This window comes from Strongylocentrotus purpuratus, unplaced genomic scaffold (genome assembly GCF_000002235.5).
Source record: "Strongylocentrotus purpuratus isolate Spur 01 unplaced genomic scaffold, Spur_5.0 spur5_scaffold_3, whole genome shotgun sequence".
Lineage (NCBI taxonomy): Eukaryota > Metazoa > Echinodermata > Echinoidea > Camarodonta > Strongylocentrotidae > Strongylocentrotus > Strongylocentrotus purpuratus.
The window spans coordinates 12634949-12650376 of NW_022145609.1; the positions used below are offsets into that span (position 1 = coordinate 12634949).

Genomic DNA, 15428 nt, shown 5'->3' on the forward strand with positions numbered 1-15428 from the left:
CAAGCCATTATTCTTCGACAACTTCCTTGAATTCTAGTCTATTTTATCTACATCTTAATTTTTGTATTGAGTTAGCTGCAATCTTGTATATACAAACTCTTTTGACTTGGTATATATTTTACTAACAAAGTACATGTTTTAAAAGTTAATTTGTTACATTCATTGTTGTTTGAAAATATTTCTGTTTATGTTATGTTCTTATAATGTACATGATTCATACTATAAGGCTTCTAAGCAAAATGTACCTAATAATCTCAATTAACATGTGCAATGTGTTTCAGATTATATTTTGATCAATGAATGATCATTTTGGGATGTGTAGAAATATTGGTAATAATGTTGGTTGTCATGCAAAGAATTATAATAGCTTTGTATATCTTACATTTATTCAAATCATAGTTAGGGTTGTTGCATATAGGACCGATACAAATTCACCAAGGCCCTTTGAAATAAAAGTCATATTTGTTGTTGATAATAATACATCCAAATATTATAAATGATTTTACTCCAATAATAATCAAAGAAATGCTTTTTTTTAAAGAAACGACCCCTCCACCTTACCAGTTTTACTACTTTCTACACTATGTGTGGCTGGGCAACTTTCCTAATACTATACACTGTATCTTACAGTCAGCTTTATTGGATAGTGATTATGTGATAATTTATTCCATCATTGTCAACTCCAATTACCTTCATTTTGCAAAGTTAAACTGACTGAAATTTGTTAACATCAGGCTGTTCTAAAATAGCAAGTTTAATTTACATCTATGTTTGAAGCAAGTGTGTTTTATAAGTTTTATTCAGTTTTCATACAGTATTTGGAAGATTTAATTTTCTCATAATGTGTTTTTGTTTTCAATGCTGCAGATAGATTTTGTTTATATACTTTAGCCTTCTTTGTCAGGAAGAACTAAATAAGGGAGAAAAAAACTGCTTTTAGATGATGTGAAAAATGATGATTAATTCTACTTAATTCAAAGCAAATGTTACCAGTTTTCCATTTACTAAACCTCCAAGCTTGGTTCTATTTAAAAAACCTTGGTATTTTAATTATGATAAGGTCTCTGTAGTTTTACTTAAGGTTAGCTTTAAAATGATTAGGTACAGAGGTGTACATGATGTTTGTGTATCAGTTCTCTCGTCATTACCAACTCGAAGCAGACTTGTGCTCAAAGGCATGCCTTATTTAGAACCGGTTCCCTAATCTTAATCTGACCCCTTGATCATCAGTTAAGAAGTCGTGCCAAGGGTCATGTACATTGATCCGAATCCAGAAGACAATAGGCTCACTGCAGCGCCTGCTAGGCAACGATGAAGTGTACAATGGTAGAAGGGGATGAACTTTGCCCCCCATTCAAAATGTAGGGTTAGTGCATGCCGCTACATTAGGTTGTGTACATGAAAGAAGAAAGAGAAAAGTTAGAAGTTTACTCAGTAAAACCGAAGACTGGTGATCCTACCTGTATACACTATGAACATGACTGACAAAGAAAGCGGACAAAATATACAGTTCCTCAGGTAGACAAAGGAACATCCCTTCACTGCTATTATGTAAAAATGTGTAGAACAGGTTCACCTTTATAACTCTATATATAACTCTTTTTCATGAAATGATTGCAGCAATATTGTTTATTTTTTATGCAGTTTATATCTTGCCAGAGATTTACTGATCAATCTGTATGACTCTATAGATCGATCAATAAAGTTCTGAGATATGAACTATATCTGTCAAGAATATATCATATTGTTGCAATCATTTCATGAAAATAGGTAAAGAAAAATTATTCCAATTTAACTGGTAACAGTGTATGTATTTCCATCAATTATGTTTAAAGATTAAGAAGGACAATTTTAAGCACGGTCTTGATGCAGTATGTAGACCTTTGATTGGTTCAACCATTGATCAATCCATGAATTGATAGTGATTTGATACCACTAATTATTGTATAATCTATGAGGAGTAAAGCTAACAATTTTCCACTGTTTAATTTATAAGAATTTGATCTATATGAAGTTATACAAAATTATTATAATGAGCATGCATTTTATGACAGCTATGGCAGATCTACTTAAATCACCCAAAAAAAAGTGATTAAATATTGTGAATTTTACATTTTATATAAGGAAAATTAGATATGCTTATCCAGGAGTGTAAAACTATTATGTTTGCTTATTTTGTATGTGATAGCTATAACCATGTTACCTCTATGATCTTGACAATGCAATTTAACTTTCTATTTTACTATGTTAACTTAACCCAGGGAACTGTCCCCCCCCCCCCCCCCCCTTTCTTAGGATTAAATGTTAAGAGGTGGACAATTGGGCATAAAGTTGTTGTTTTGATCATTTCTTTGATATCTTGTGCATGGAAAGCAAGGAATTGTACTTGTTAAAAAGAATATTAAACAAAATTTAAAAAGTAACATGGCTTGTAGTTTTCCCATTCACTGTTCAAATTTGTCACATGTAACATTTGGGAGAAGATATTATGGATTTCACAGCTCACATACCAATTCAACATATTGTATTCCTAACAAGTCATTCAGCAGTTTATTTTAGATGTCAGTGTTAATAACTTGATCTGGATTTTAGTGTTTTTTTTACCTATTACATGTACATTTACAGAGGGTGCATCATGGAATTAATCAATGTAGAACCAAAGGATACATTTGACATACATTTGAAAAGATGATATGACATAAAAGTAACTAACGGTATATTGATAATGTCAGTTAATTGTATGGGTTACCTACCGGTATTGTGAGATATCATATCTGCTAAATATGATATCACCTCCTGTCATAAAACTATGCTAACTGAAGGCAAAGTTGACTTTGTAAATAAATAGTATGTAGCTTATCCAAGTAGGCTGACAGTTGGACCATGTGTGAGAGAGAGATGGGGGATGTAGCTAATAACACCCATAACTCTAATGGCTTTTAGGCAACTCATGTATTTCATCAATGACATTTCTTTGTTCTGGTAATTAAGATACTTCCCATAAGTCTAATATTTAATTTATCAGACTTCCTGGTAGTCTGGTCTCGCAAAAGGCCCTGAGTTTATATATATAAGCATACACTAGGGATAGAGTTACACAACACTGCCAAGGTTCAAGTTATTTTTCTCTGTCCTGATTTGAAAATGTTTAGAGTTTTTTTACCCTCGGAACCTTGAAATGTTCTTTAATAATTCATTTTGAGGCAGTTGTTGTGTGGTTTTTGTACCTCTGCCCACCAAAGGTGGTACCGGAAAAAATATGTTCCGGGTTGTCCGTCCGTCCGTCTGTCTGTCCTGCTTTCTTGATATTGTGATATCTCAAGAATCACTTGAGATATGAACTTCAAACTTGATGATAGTATGTATCACCATGGATGGTATCACCATAGGAAGACAATCTGATTAGACTTTGGAGTACCGGTAACTAGGTCTGGGGTCACAGAGGTCAACTAATGAAGTTCCAGGTATTGGCCTCGTCATCACAATATCTCAAGAACCACTAGAGATACGAGGCTCAAACTCTTTATTGATAATATGTATCGCCCTATGAAGACGATCTGATTACCGGTAGATTTGGGGTTAATAGGTCAAAGGTCACAGAGGTCAATTTCTGAAATTCTAGATACTGTATGAGCCTTGTTATCGTGACATCTCAAGAACCACTAGAGACACGAGGCTCAAATCTGGTGATAGTACTATCACCATAGGAAGATGATCTGATCAGATTTTGGGTAAATAGTTGCAAGGTCACAGAGATCAATGTCTGAAATATTTGCTTTAAACATGGTGACTAGAAGTTATAGGAAGATGGGGCTAGTAGGTCAAGATCATACATGTTGTCAGTTGACATTTGATTATAGGCTTTTTGTTTTCTTACGTCACAAATAATTCCATCCATTCCCTATACTGAATTTAGGGGGGAGGCATATAGGAGACGCAGTCGCATTGGTCATTAGTTTCTGAAATAATGCTGTATTCTTAGTTTTTGCAAAGTACATTTATATTAAAGTGGGTCAATATGTGGCTTATTAACAAACATAGATAATTTAATGCAGTATGGGCATCCAGTTGGGATGACTTTATGAATCTTTAACAGGTTTTCTATTGTACTATGGTTTGAGCTAGCAAAATTGCAACAAATTTTATCATGAAACAAGAAGTTTAGTTGTGATACTTTTGTGATGTTATATGCAAATAAATTGCAAGTTAAAATGTCAAGCACTTGCGTCTCTGTCACATTATTTACCATTTATATGTAGGGTTTCATATGAATCCTGTTTTGTGCCTACCTCCTCTTTACTCCTTTCATCTCTCTCTCTCTCTCCCTCTCTCTCTCTCTCTCTCTCCCTCTCTCTCCGTCTCCCTCTCTCTCCCTTTTCTCTACACATATCATATACATGTACATGTACATTATTTTAAGACCACAACTGACTCCAACTTAGTGCTATATCCATATAATTTATTTCACTTCAATATCAAATATACAGAAACCTGTGGCAAAATATATCAATTTGACAATTTTAGTAACAATCATTTTGATGTTGTAAAGAATCTATCAGCATCAGCCATCTTGATAATATGTTAAAGGCATTCAATATCATTTTAACCATGTACACAGTAATTCTACATACATTTTATTTGCTGAATAATAAATAAATGTATTATTTTGTTGTCATTACGAAGCACTGCTAAGTGTAAATTCCAATTCAGTCTGAAATTATGATCTTCTTTCCTTCTTTTAACAAATAGATAATTGGAAAGGTTATTCCTTTAATAATTGAGTTAAACATTGCACTGGGTGCTTTTGATACAGTGTAGCTCCATTCATTAGCAGTAGCTTCATTTCTTTCATTTAGAATTTAAAGAAAACCGAATTAAAAATTAAAATTAAACATTTCATTCACTCGGCTCTCACTTCCAACCTGGCACTATTATTCTTTGCCGCATACCTCCACCCAGGCATAAGTTGGTTGACAGTAGAGGGTTGAAGTATATGGGAACCATGCCTACCCGGAAGGAAGAAATTCCTTTGACAATTTAGCACCTTATTATTGCTTAGCTACAGCCGGGGTAGTAATATGATACTTTGTTCTAAGCGAGCAGAATATACAGGTATTTGTATAGAAGCTGCACTATACAAATTGTCATATTATTATTATTATTTATAATATGTTACTTAAATACTAGACTACCCTGCCCAGATAAACTGCTTTTGGATATTTTTCCTTCAGTGATGGCCACTGGACTACGAGATGATCAGCAAAGTAGTACATGATGAGCCCGGAGAGCGACAAGTATTCAACTCTACAGATACTCTCTACATAGACTTGAATGACGGGCTTCACACCTAGAAACTGTTGAATGAAAATAGAAAGACATTCCAAAGGTTACATTATGCACCTTGCCATACCACTTTACCACTACATATTGGATATAGAAGGCCCATTTATTTGAAAGCCAGAAAAGGCGCTAACCCCTATACTTATAGTCTACAGATGGACTTAAAGATAAACTCCAGTACTGGTAAAAAAATAATAATAATTCTCACAGAATCAAACGAAACTTACACTGAATGTTCAAGATTACAAATAAATGACATGTGCCAAACAATTTTGGAAGAAAATGTATACTGGCTGAGTAATGAGCATAGAAAGACAAGGAAATCAAGGTAGTACTAGCCCCGACACCATGTGTGTTGTCCCATATATAGCTTTCTATGTGAGTGCTTGTTACTTTACCAAGACTCGGTCAAATTTATTATGATTTTGATGACTCCAGAACCTTGCAGTGCACACGTATACTTACATGCTACATGATCAACTGTTTCTGATCCTTTCCACACCTTTTCTTTCACAATGCAATCGCATTACCAGTACTAAAGTTTATCTTTAACCCCTTTCTTGGCTTCAACAGACAATACATTCCAGGACTAGGGTTAAAATACAATAGAGTACAAAGAAGTTGGACTAGCTAAATCACCGTTGTAAGAGTTTGTTATTTGTGTTATTACCAAATGTGGCTTCTGTGAGCATGATATGTAGTGAATATTGGAACGCTAATTCCGAAATTAATGCATACCTATTCATTTCTTTTTAAAGATTTGGGCGTTTACATCTCTGGTATCACTTAAAGGAAGGGGTGTGAAGCCAGATTTATTTGTTGTTCTAAACTAAAGAAATTCCTGTTCAATACACTCACCCTCATTGCAAATGCAGCAGCACAAAGCGGGATACAGGTTCCAGGCCCATTTACAAGTAGCTGTATATAAAATAAGTAAAAGTACTTTCGGTACAAATAATCTGACTGTCATTATATAAGATAATCAAAATTATAATCAACTGAAAAGAAAATTAAGTTCTATTTAGACTATCTGAATACCAGTTCAAGGTTCAAAACTTCATATAGACTCGGTTGGCTATCTTCATTGTGTTATCTACCATTACATGTAAATATATGCAAAAAAACAAACAGCTTGCCATAAAACAGTAATCAATTTAGTTATTCACATCTGCACACGCAGCTACTGATCATGTCGTTTAAGCCTTTTATCAGGCTTTTATTAAAAAGGAAAGGTAGTGCTGTAATGTCAGGGTTATCTTAAATTCCGTTTAACATTGAGTCAGTTACTGGAAGGTTGAATGTTTGACCATGGAACTAGACCTTTGGTGATGGTGGTTATTTTACCTGACTGCTAAGGAATCATTAATGCTTGTAAGTAAGCAACCAGACAGCCGACGGCTTTAGGTCCTGGTAAATGCCTTACCAAAGGGCACTAGCGCATCGACTTGGTTTCGAACTGGGGTCACCCGATTACAAGACCACTTCTTGTTATCCTTTTACAAAATTCCATTATGGTTAATCATGAACACTTCATGATTTCATCAGAAAAAAATATGACTCACCAAGTCCGGAGAATGTTTGAAGATGATGGAGAAGGCAAATAATGTAGCATAAAGAGTTGAGATAGTACTGGTGAGGTAGGATTGCCGTACTTCTCTGCTGCGCGGAATCTTCTCTATGATATACTGTGAGAGATATAACAACAACAAATGGTATACCGTATTCTTTACTCTGAATACTGATGTGTGAATCAAGTTAGGTTAGGAGTACTGTACTTGTGGCAGAGAAAGAATAAAAGCAATAGAGAAAGACAAGGATACTACGGTAGAGTGAAAAAAAAATCATATGAAGAACATTAAAAACACAAACAAATGAAGTTATATTACATAAGGACAGATCACATGACAAAAATAAAAACATTTTGTTGCTCTTACCCTTTCTACCTTAATGTATATTTTTAGCTTTAAAATCTGTTACATAATACTACTATGTTTAGTGTATACATTGCTTTGTTTTCAATTAAGTATACTGATTCAAGTCAAAGATCTAATAAAAACATTTTGGATGTAATTTTTTTGTAAAGTTGCAAGATCATAGTAAATCGATTCAAAATGCCTTTGGCCTTTTGCTTCTTACATTTTGACTATCCCCTTTTGCAGTCTTGCTCTCTTCGAATGTCCTGATCTTATCCTCACTGATTTTGTCTGTATTAGCATATACATACACACGGGGAGAATAGACGTCTGACATGCTACCTAGGAGGCGGATGACTTCAGTTGTGTGGCCCCCTGTAATAATTAAAGGTAAAGACCAGTAATGGTCATTCGATTGCATTGTGAAAGAAACGTTGTGGAATCGATCAGAAAAGGTTGATCATCTAGCATCTAGCATCTGCAAGGTTCTGGAATCATCAAAATGATAAGAAATTTGGCCCATTCTTCGTAAAGTTACAAGCACTATACACAGAAAAATGTATATGGGACTACCCTATCTCTCTCACCAGACCATGAGAGAAATAAATTTACCAAATATATGAATTAGTAGGCGGTTTCCCGGCAAATTTTTTATCATCATGTATTAGTCAAAACATATTCTTTCACATGATTGGTAATGAGAGCTTCCATTTCATTTTTTGAAATTGGGGCGTTGCCAATACTGGTCTTTACCTTTAAGAGAACAGAAGAGAGAAACAGGAGAGTGTAGAAAACAGTAGAAAAAAATAAATGTGAAAAGAATTTATATTGCCACCCCTTCCCCCACTCCCTCCCTAATATAATAGAAACAAAATCTAATTAAAAAAAATATATATATATATGAAAAATCAATAAATGAAATCTAACCTAAATTAATAATGACAAATTTTTAATAAATACATAAATCAATCAATATCAATCTAGACTTAACTCTAACTCTGTAACTCTGTAGCTTTGTAACGCGTGAAAAAATGAAAAGCGGACCCCTTAGGCCTTAAAGTTAAAGCCCCACTGCAATATTACTTGCGTCCTCTATAAAGCAACAATGCCCAATCAGTGACTGTTGGCCCATGCCCATGGTCCCCTTTTTCTTATGTTGAGAGCCGCTTTGAGTTTGATGAGATGACCTCCTGTCATGTCATTGACCATGCAGGGATGTCTAATCCCTCCTGGCCAAACTAGTGCAGTTGGCCAGCCGGGCTTTAATTTAATGAATAGCGGCCAAGCCCTTATGAATAGCGAGCAAACCATAGGCAATTTACCTCGCTTTTCATAAGGACCGCCATTCATAACTTTGAAGGACCACTATTCATAAGGACCACTATCCATGGCATAAGCCATAAGGCATAACTAAAATGACACGACTGCCAGTCTTTTATAAATATCGGTCCTTATGAATAGCGAGCAGACGTAGACCCCGGCAAAACAGACCCGTGTCACTGACTGATAGCCTACTGCTACAGACAGTAGGCCTACTCTGGCTGTAGACCACTCCAGTAAAGCATATGCCATAGATAGTCAATGCTAATGCGTATTGACCTTTAGCACTGCACTACGTGTTAATAGGCAGCATTCTAATACATGAATAGTCAACACACTCATAACACACAGATGCACACAATCATGCCGATGCGGCTGATCGGCCAGTTTCTGAGTTTGACAGTCACAGTGGACTCAAAATTTGAATTTTTAAATTATTCTTTCTAACATCGGAAAGTTGAAAAATTTGTATTTTACTACTATTTAGGTGTCATCAATCGTCACTAAAGTACCGATTTTTAGTGAAATCAGTTGAGTTTAGTACAGTGGTGTTTGAAATGTTAGAATCAAATGTACAGCTTTTATTTAATACACAGCCAGGATAGTGATGCACCTATGTGTGGCTGTAGGCTAGATAGATCTAACTTAGCTTAGGCAGGCCTACTGGAGTGCAACACGACAACAGCTCGTTTATGTTTATACTCACCTGATCCTGCGACGATCAAAGTTTTCACTGCATTCGGATGTTTTGTCTTTATCTTTCCGAGATTAATCATGACAAATAATAACCTAAATAAGCAGATCACGACAAATAAGCAAAGAAAACCAATTACAAACATTGGTGACGACACGTTAGTGGGCGCAGCCATTTTGCTTTTTAATTCAGTCTCGTTCGTAATATGTGTGGATGCATGTTTATTTTTAATACTTAATTGCACCAAAAATTAGATTAATAAGACTGAATAAAATATTGTAATATTTATAATAATATGAAAAAGAATAATACGAAGAATAACAACAATAATAAGAAGAATAATGATAGTAAAATAAGTAACATTAGCAATAATGATAATAATGCTATAAATGGTGATAATAATAATGGTGGTAATAGGCTAATATTGAATAATAATAAAAAAATAATAATAATAATAATATAAATAATGATAAGAATAGTAATGACAATAACAATAATAATTTTTAAAAATTCATCATCAGGAAAAATCATAATCATCATGAAATTAATAATAAGAAATAAATAATATCATATTCATCATCTTGATCAGTTTTAATCACCATCAACATTGCAATAGTAATAATGAAAAGATTTCTTTTGAACTAAAATCATGAACATATTGAATATTAGTTCCAATGCGTAGACGAGCAGGCTTTTGGGCACTAAATTGGTCTTTCCCCACAATTTTTCTCAGTGCCCACAATAAGCGCCCCCCCCCCCCCACAAAAAATGAAAATTCAGAATAAATGTATGATGAAATAATAATACAAAATAATTATGAATTATCATCATCATAATCATCACCATCATCATATATATATAGGCATATTATAATAAAGATAATATTTGTTTTGGGTTAAAAACATGAAATAATTGAATGCCACCTACAATGGTTTCAAGCAGGGCGTAGACGAGCAGGCTCTATCCTCCACTTTTCAGGTACCCCAAAAGTGCCTCTTTTTTCATTGACAAGTGCCCCTTTTCCTTTCTCATTTATAAGCGTCCGGTCAATTCACCTCTGATAAATGCCCAAATCAAATCTGATAAGGGCCTTTTCATTTGCAATAAGTGTCCCTTTTCCATTCTCATATAAATGCCTTTTCATCTCTGGTAAGTGCCTACATTTATTCCCATTTCACATCATGCTGGCTTTGTTTTTCAGTCATCAAAATATTGAATATGGACCTATTAAACAATAATTGTTGCAGCTACAGTTCACACGTACTGCCCCCACCCTCCCTATCTCCTTATCTCCTATCCGTTTACTTTTACTTTGGGCACAGGGAGGCGGTGTGACTCATCTCCCTGCTTTAATGATGCGGCGAATATCCCGAACACTCAGGGTAGGGGCATGCCTGAAACCCTCCTCCAACGCCCTCGGGCTGCTGCTGTTGTTTTTTGTTTTGTAAAAGCAATCGGTCAAGAAAGATCACCAACGCTTTTTTTCTTTTAAAAAAAATAGAGTCTATATAATGTGGATAACTATAGGCCTATATAGGCTATAGGCTTTTCTTTCTCTCTCACTCTCTCTCTCTCTCTCTCTCTCTCTCTCTCTCTCTCTCTCTCTCTTTTCTTCTTTTTAATTTTAATAACCAAATCAAGGAATTAAAATGAAAAGGAAGAACAAAGATTTTAAAAACAACAAAATGTACGCCGCAGGTTATCTCCAGTCCGTTCTATATAGCTATTCGTCTTTTACTTTGGGCGCAGGGAGGCAGGTGTGACAACTCATCTCCCTGCTTTGGGCCTACCGTGTGAGTCAAAAAAAGTTTACACCCAGAGAAAATTGCCAACTTTATTTAAAAAATCATATGAACAATATGATACATCTTTGAAAGTGCGTTTTATCCCGATTTGGTCACGTTTTTGTGTGGTATCATGTTGACACTTGGATGAACAGGATGATTTTTAAAATGATTAGCAATTTTCTAGGTGTAAACTTTTATTTGAATCACACTTTACTTTTAGCCTTTGCGCGGTGGGGGGGGGGGGGGGGAGGCATTGACCTTGGGGGGGGGGGGGCTCGAGTGCGCGTACGTTCGCAAACCTCGGCCTCGCACGTATTACGTACGTACGTACGGAGTCGGGCTAACTCGGCCCACGGGACTACTCGGCCCAGCTGGAAAAACTGGGCCGAGATGTCCCGACCTGATTAATCGATCGAGAGATACCAATGTGTATATGTTTGTGCTCTTTGTGACTTAATAATGCCCTTTCCAACCAAAATCTTTAATGGAATTGTGTTAAATGATACCAATGAAGACAATTTATAACTTATCTTTAGGTAAAATGACAAAAAAATGACATTTCGGACAATTTACTCACAGCTCGCAATCCGCATTGCCGCACGTACATTAAATGTGCGTTGTATCTACTCGGACCACTGAAATTCGAGCAGTGTTTTCGTCGGTAAATCACTGCAAAAATATCATTTTTATCTCGTATGAAGGTCTATTTTTTATTCCTGACACAGATTTCATTATTGAGAAGTCGAATATAGTACATTTTAGATGAGATGGTTGATGTTTGTTCACATTCTTTCGTCCTGGCCGTAAATTAGCAGACTACTGCCTAGTGCTACCGCAGCAGCTCAGCTCAGTGTGCAGCTAGCCGTACAGCGCCGCCGGCCGGGTCGGCGGGGGAATTCACTGACTCGGCGCCCGTACCGGGCCGCTGCACTGCATTGCATGATTGTACTGCCCAATTTGATCGAGTGATATGAGTATAACTAATCAAACTAGATCTATATCTACTGTATTATCATTATTCATTCCGAGTAGAATATCCAATTTGATTTAGTGAGTAAACTAGACCTAGATCTATATCTACTGTAGCTACATCATTATCATATACTAGATTAGTCATTCAGAGTAGAATATTTGATTAATGAAGGAATGGAATTTTTCTTTTTCATAATCAGATAATCATATTTTACTCCTAAAAGTTAAAGACTTGATAAATAGCTAGATCTAACGTAAGGGCCTATAGCCTAGTACTGTAAGAGAAGTGAGCTGAAGAATCGCCTTCTTTTATTTTGGAGGGGCAGGCGCGTAGCCAGGGGGGGGGGGCAGTGGGGGCGGTCGCCCCCCCCCCCCAAAAAAAAAAAGAGAAAAAAAGAAAAAAGGAAGAGGACGTAGGAAGAAAAAGGATTAAGAGTCGAGAACGGTACAACGAATCGTCTTCTTTCTCTAATTATTTAATGAAACATCAAAGCTTCCGCGCTTCGCACGAGAAGGGGGGGACAAAACTGAATTCAGGTAAGGATAAAGAGTCGAGATCGGTACAACGAATTGTCTTCTTTAGTAATTTATAAAACGTAAATGCTTCCGCGCTTCGCGCGGGAGCGGGGAAACTGAATTCAGACAAGGATCTAGAGTCGAGAACGGTAAAACGAATCGTCTTCTTTCCCTAATTATTTAATGAAACATTAAAGCTTCCGCGCTTTGCGCGGGAAGGGGGGATAGAACTGAATTCAGATAAGGATTAAGAGTCGAGAACGGTACAATGAATCGTCTTCTTTCTCTAATAAATTATGAAACGTCAACGCTTCCACGCTTCGCGCGGGAGCGGGGAAACTGAATTCAGACAAGGATCTAGAGTCGAGAACGGTAAAACGAATCGTCTTCTTTCCCTAATTATTTAATGAAACATTAAAGCTTCCGCGCTTTGCGCGAGAAGGGGGGATGGAACTGAATTCAGATAAGGATTAAGAGTCGAAAACGGTACAACGAATCGTCTTCTTTCTCTAATTAATTATGAAGTGTCAACGCTTCCACGCTTCGCGCGGGAGCGGGGAAACTGAATTCAGACAAGGATCTAGAGTCGAGAACGGTAAAAGGAATCGTCTTGTTTCTCTAATTATTTAATGAAACATCAAAGCTTCCGCGCTTCGCACGAGAAGGGGGGACAGAACTGAATTCAGGTAAGGATAAAGAGTCGAGATCGGTACAAGGAATTGTCTTCTATAATAATTTATAAAACGTCAATGCTTCCACGCTTCATCCATCCCTCTAATCATCCGCTTCATCCATCCCTCTAATCATCAATATCCTCTTCATCCCTTACATCATCAAAATTGTCTCCATCCCTCTCATCATCTCTAATTCTCCATCCCTCACATTGTCTCCATTCCTCTCATCATCTCCATCCCTCACCAATCCCTCTCATCATCTCCATCCCTTACATCATCAACATTGTCTCCATTATGTATTATGCCACATTGTGGAAATGCAATTTTATTTTTTTAATTCATTATTTATTTATAGTATGTACATATTTACAGGTACACAAGATCAGATATAAATCTGTTAACCCCCAGCCCCCCCCCCCCCCCCAAAAAAAAAAATTGTAACATGCAGATGACACGCCACACCATTCCTTGTGTTGTGGTATTGGTACGTATTATTTCATATGCAATTTACAAGGCAAAAAAAAATCTAAATAAATAAAGTTAAAACAATTAAATAAAAATGAGGACATGTTTGAAAAACACACATAATAGCAATAAACATTATTTGTTTACGACTCCAAGATACAAATTCCAACAATATGACGTCAAGCTGACTCAAAATAACAAATGATAAGCAGGTGTAATCGTGTATTAATTTTATGCCACGTTGTAATGCAAATTTGTTTTTTTTATTTATTATTTATTTATAGTATACATATTTATACAGGTACACAATATATCAGATATAAATCTGTTAACCCCCAGCCCCCCCCCCAAAAAAAAAATATAAAAATTGATTTTGCTCATAGATCTTTGCCTCTGTTGGTGATTACATACCCGGCCGAGATGGATGGGAGGGGGGGGGGGGCAGCTGCCTTTTAGAAATTTGAGGAACGGTTAAATTAATGACCAGTTGACCAAAGGTCCAGGAGAAGGCTTACAAGAATTAAGATCCCCCTGCCCAGGGGCGGCCGAGCGACTTCCAAAGTGGGGGGGGGGGCACCAACAAAAAAGGGCACTTTCTGGAGAAAAAAAGGGCACCTACAGTGGGAAATCTCAAAGCGAAAATATACAATTTTTTAGACATTGGTATATACCCCTACATTGTGATTACATTATCAGGGATGATTTCAATATTTGTTTTTCTTCATACATCATACAAGATATCGCTTAAGCATCATACTTAACAGTTGGGTGTGATGTCTGAATATGCATTTACGAGCGAGCGAAGCGAGCGTGAAAAATTTCAAAGATCTACATTGTATGAGGTCGCAGTGCGAAAAATTACATCTTATAAAGAGGAAAAAAGCCAATCGTGATGGGGTTATAAGCACATTCTCATAATGGAAGACTGAAAAGACCTTTGATAAGTAACATAATTATATCATCTTTAAATGCGAGCGAGCGCAGCAAGCGAACTTTGGGGGAAATTGCTCTCAGTCGCCTTAAATAAGGGGCACGTTTAATGATTACAAGAAAAGGGGACAATTATCGAAAGGGATAAGACACTTATACGAAAAGAAAAGGAGCACGTGTCAAAGTACAAAGGATTATTATAAGAGGTGAAAATGAGACAAAGAGGCATTTACGAAAATGGGAAATAGGCATTTGTTGACGGAAAAGGGGCACCCATCAGATTTTGATAGGGGCATTTATAAGAGGTGAAAAGGGGATAGTTCCCTTATTAGAAAGGAAAAGGGGCACGTATCATTATTAAAAGGGGAATTATCAGAGTTGAAAAGGGGCATTGACCAGATATGAAAAGGGGCACTTATAATAAAGGAAAATGTGCATTTGTTGAATGAAAAGGGGGCACCGTTCAGATTTTTAAAAGGGGCAGTTATGAGAAGGGGAAGGAACTATTTCTTTTTAACGGGGGCACTTATCATAAGGAAAAGGGGCACTTATTAGAAAATAAGAGGGGCACATGTTAAAATGAAAGGTGTGCTCATCCGAGTTTAAAAAAAGGGGATAGTTATTAAAAGGAGAAGGGGCACTTCTTACAAAGGAAAAAAGGGGTAGTTGTCAAAGTAAAAGGAGCACCTCTCAGTTTTGAATAGGGCAATTATCAGAGGTAAAGGGGGCACTTATTAAAAGTGAAAAGGGGCACTTCTCGTACCTGAAAAGAGGCACTTACTAGAGATTAAAAAGGGCACTTATTCAAGATTATTTC

General features: G+C 36.3%; 1 protein-coding gene across 1 annotated transcript; it reads right to left on the reverse strand.

The window, feature by feature from the left end:
• Positions 1-4438: 4438 nt before the first annotated feature.
• Positions 4439-9472, reverse strand: LOC115918979 (UDP-N-acetylglucosamine transferase subunit ALG14 homolog). The gene is made up of 5 exons (XM_030996179.1): positions 9280-9472; positions 7477-7628; positions 6903-7025; positions 6199-6258; positions 4439-5354 (listed from the first exon to the last, which is right to left on the reverse strand). Exons 1-5 carry the CDS (start codon positions 9440-9442, stop codon positions 5184-5186), a joined length of 669 nt encoding a protein of 222 aa, XP_030852039.1. The 5' UTR covers positions 9443-9472; the 3' UTR covers positions 4439-5183.
• Between the last annotated feature and the right edge of the window lie 5956 nt (positions 9473-15428).

Bases quoted from the DNA above. Each gene is read 5' to 3' on its own strand.
- LOC115918979 (XM_030996179.1), bottom strand. From the start codon at position 9,442: ATGGCTGCGCCCACTAACGTGTCGTCACCAATGTTTGTAATTGGTTTT. The intron at 6,259-6,902 runs GTGAGTCATATT...TTTTATATACAG, and splicing joins TCAAACATTCTCCGGACTTG to CTACTTGTAAATGGGCCTGG. The intron at 5,355-6,198 runs GTGAGTGTATTG...TTCATTCAACAG, and splicing joins CTGCTGCATTTGCAATGAGG to TTTCTAGGTGTGAAGCCCGT.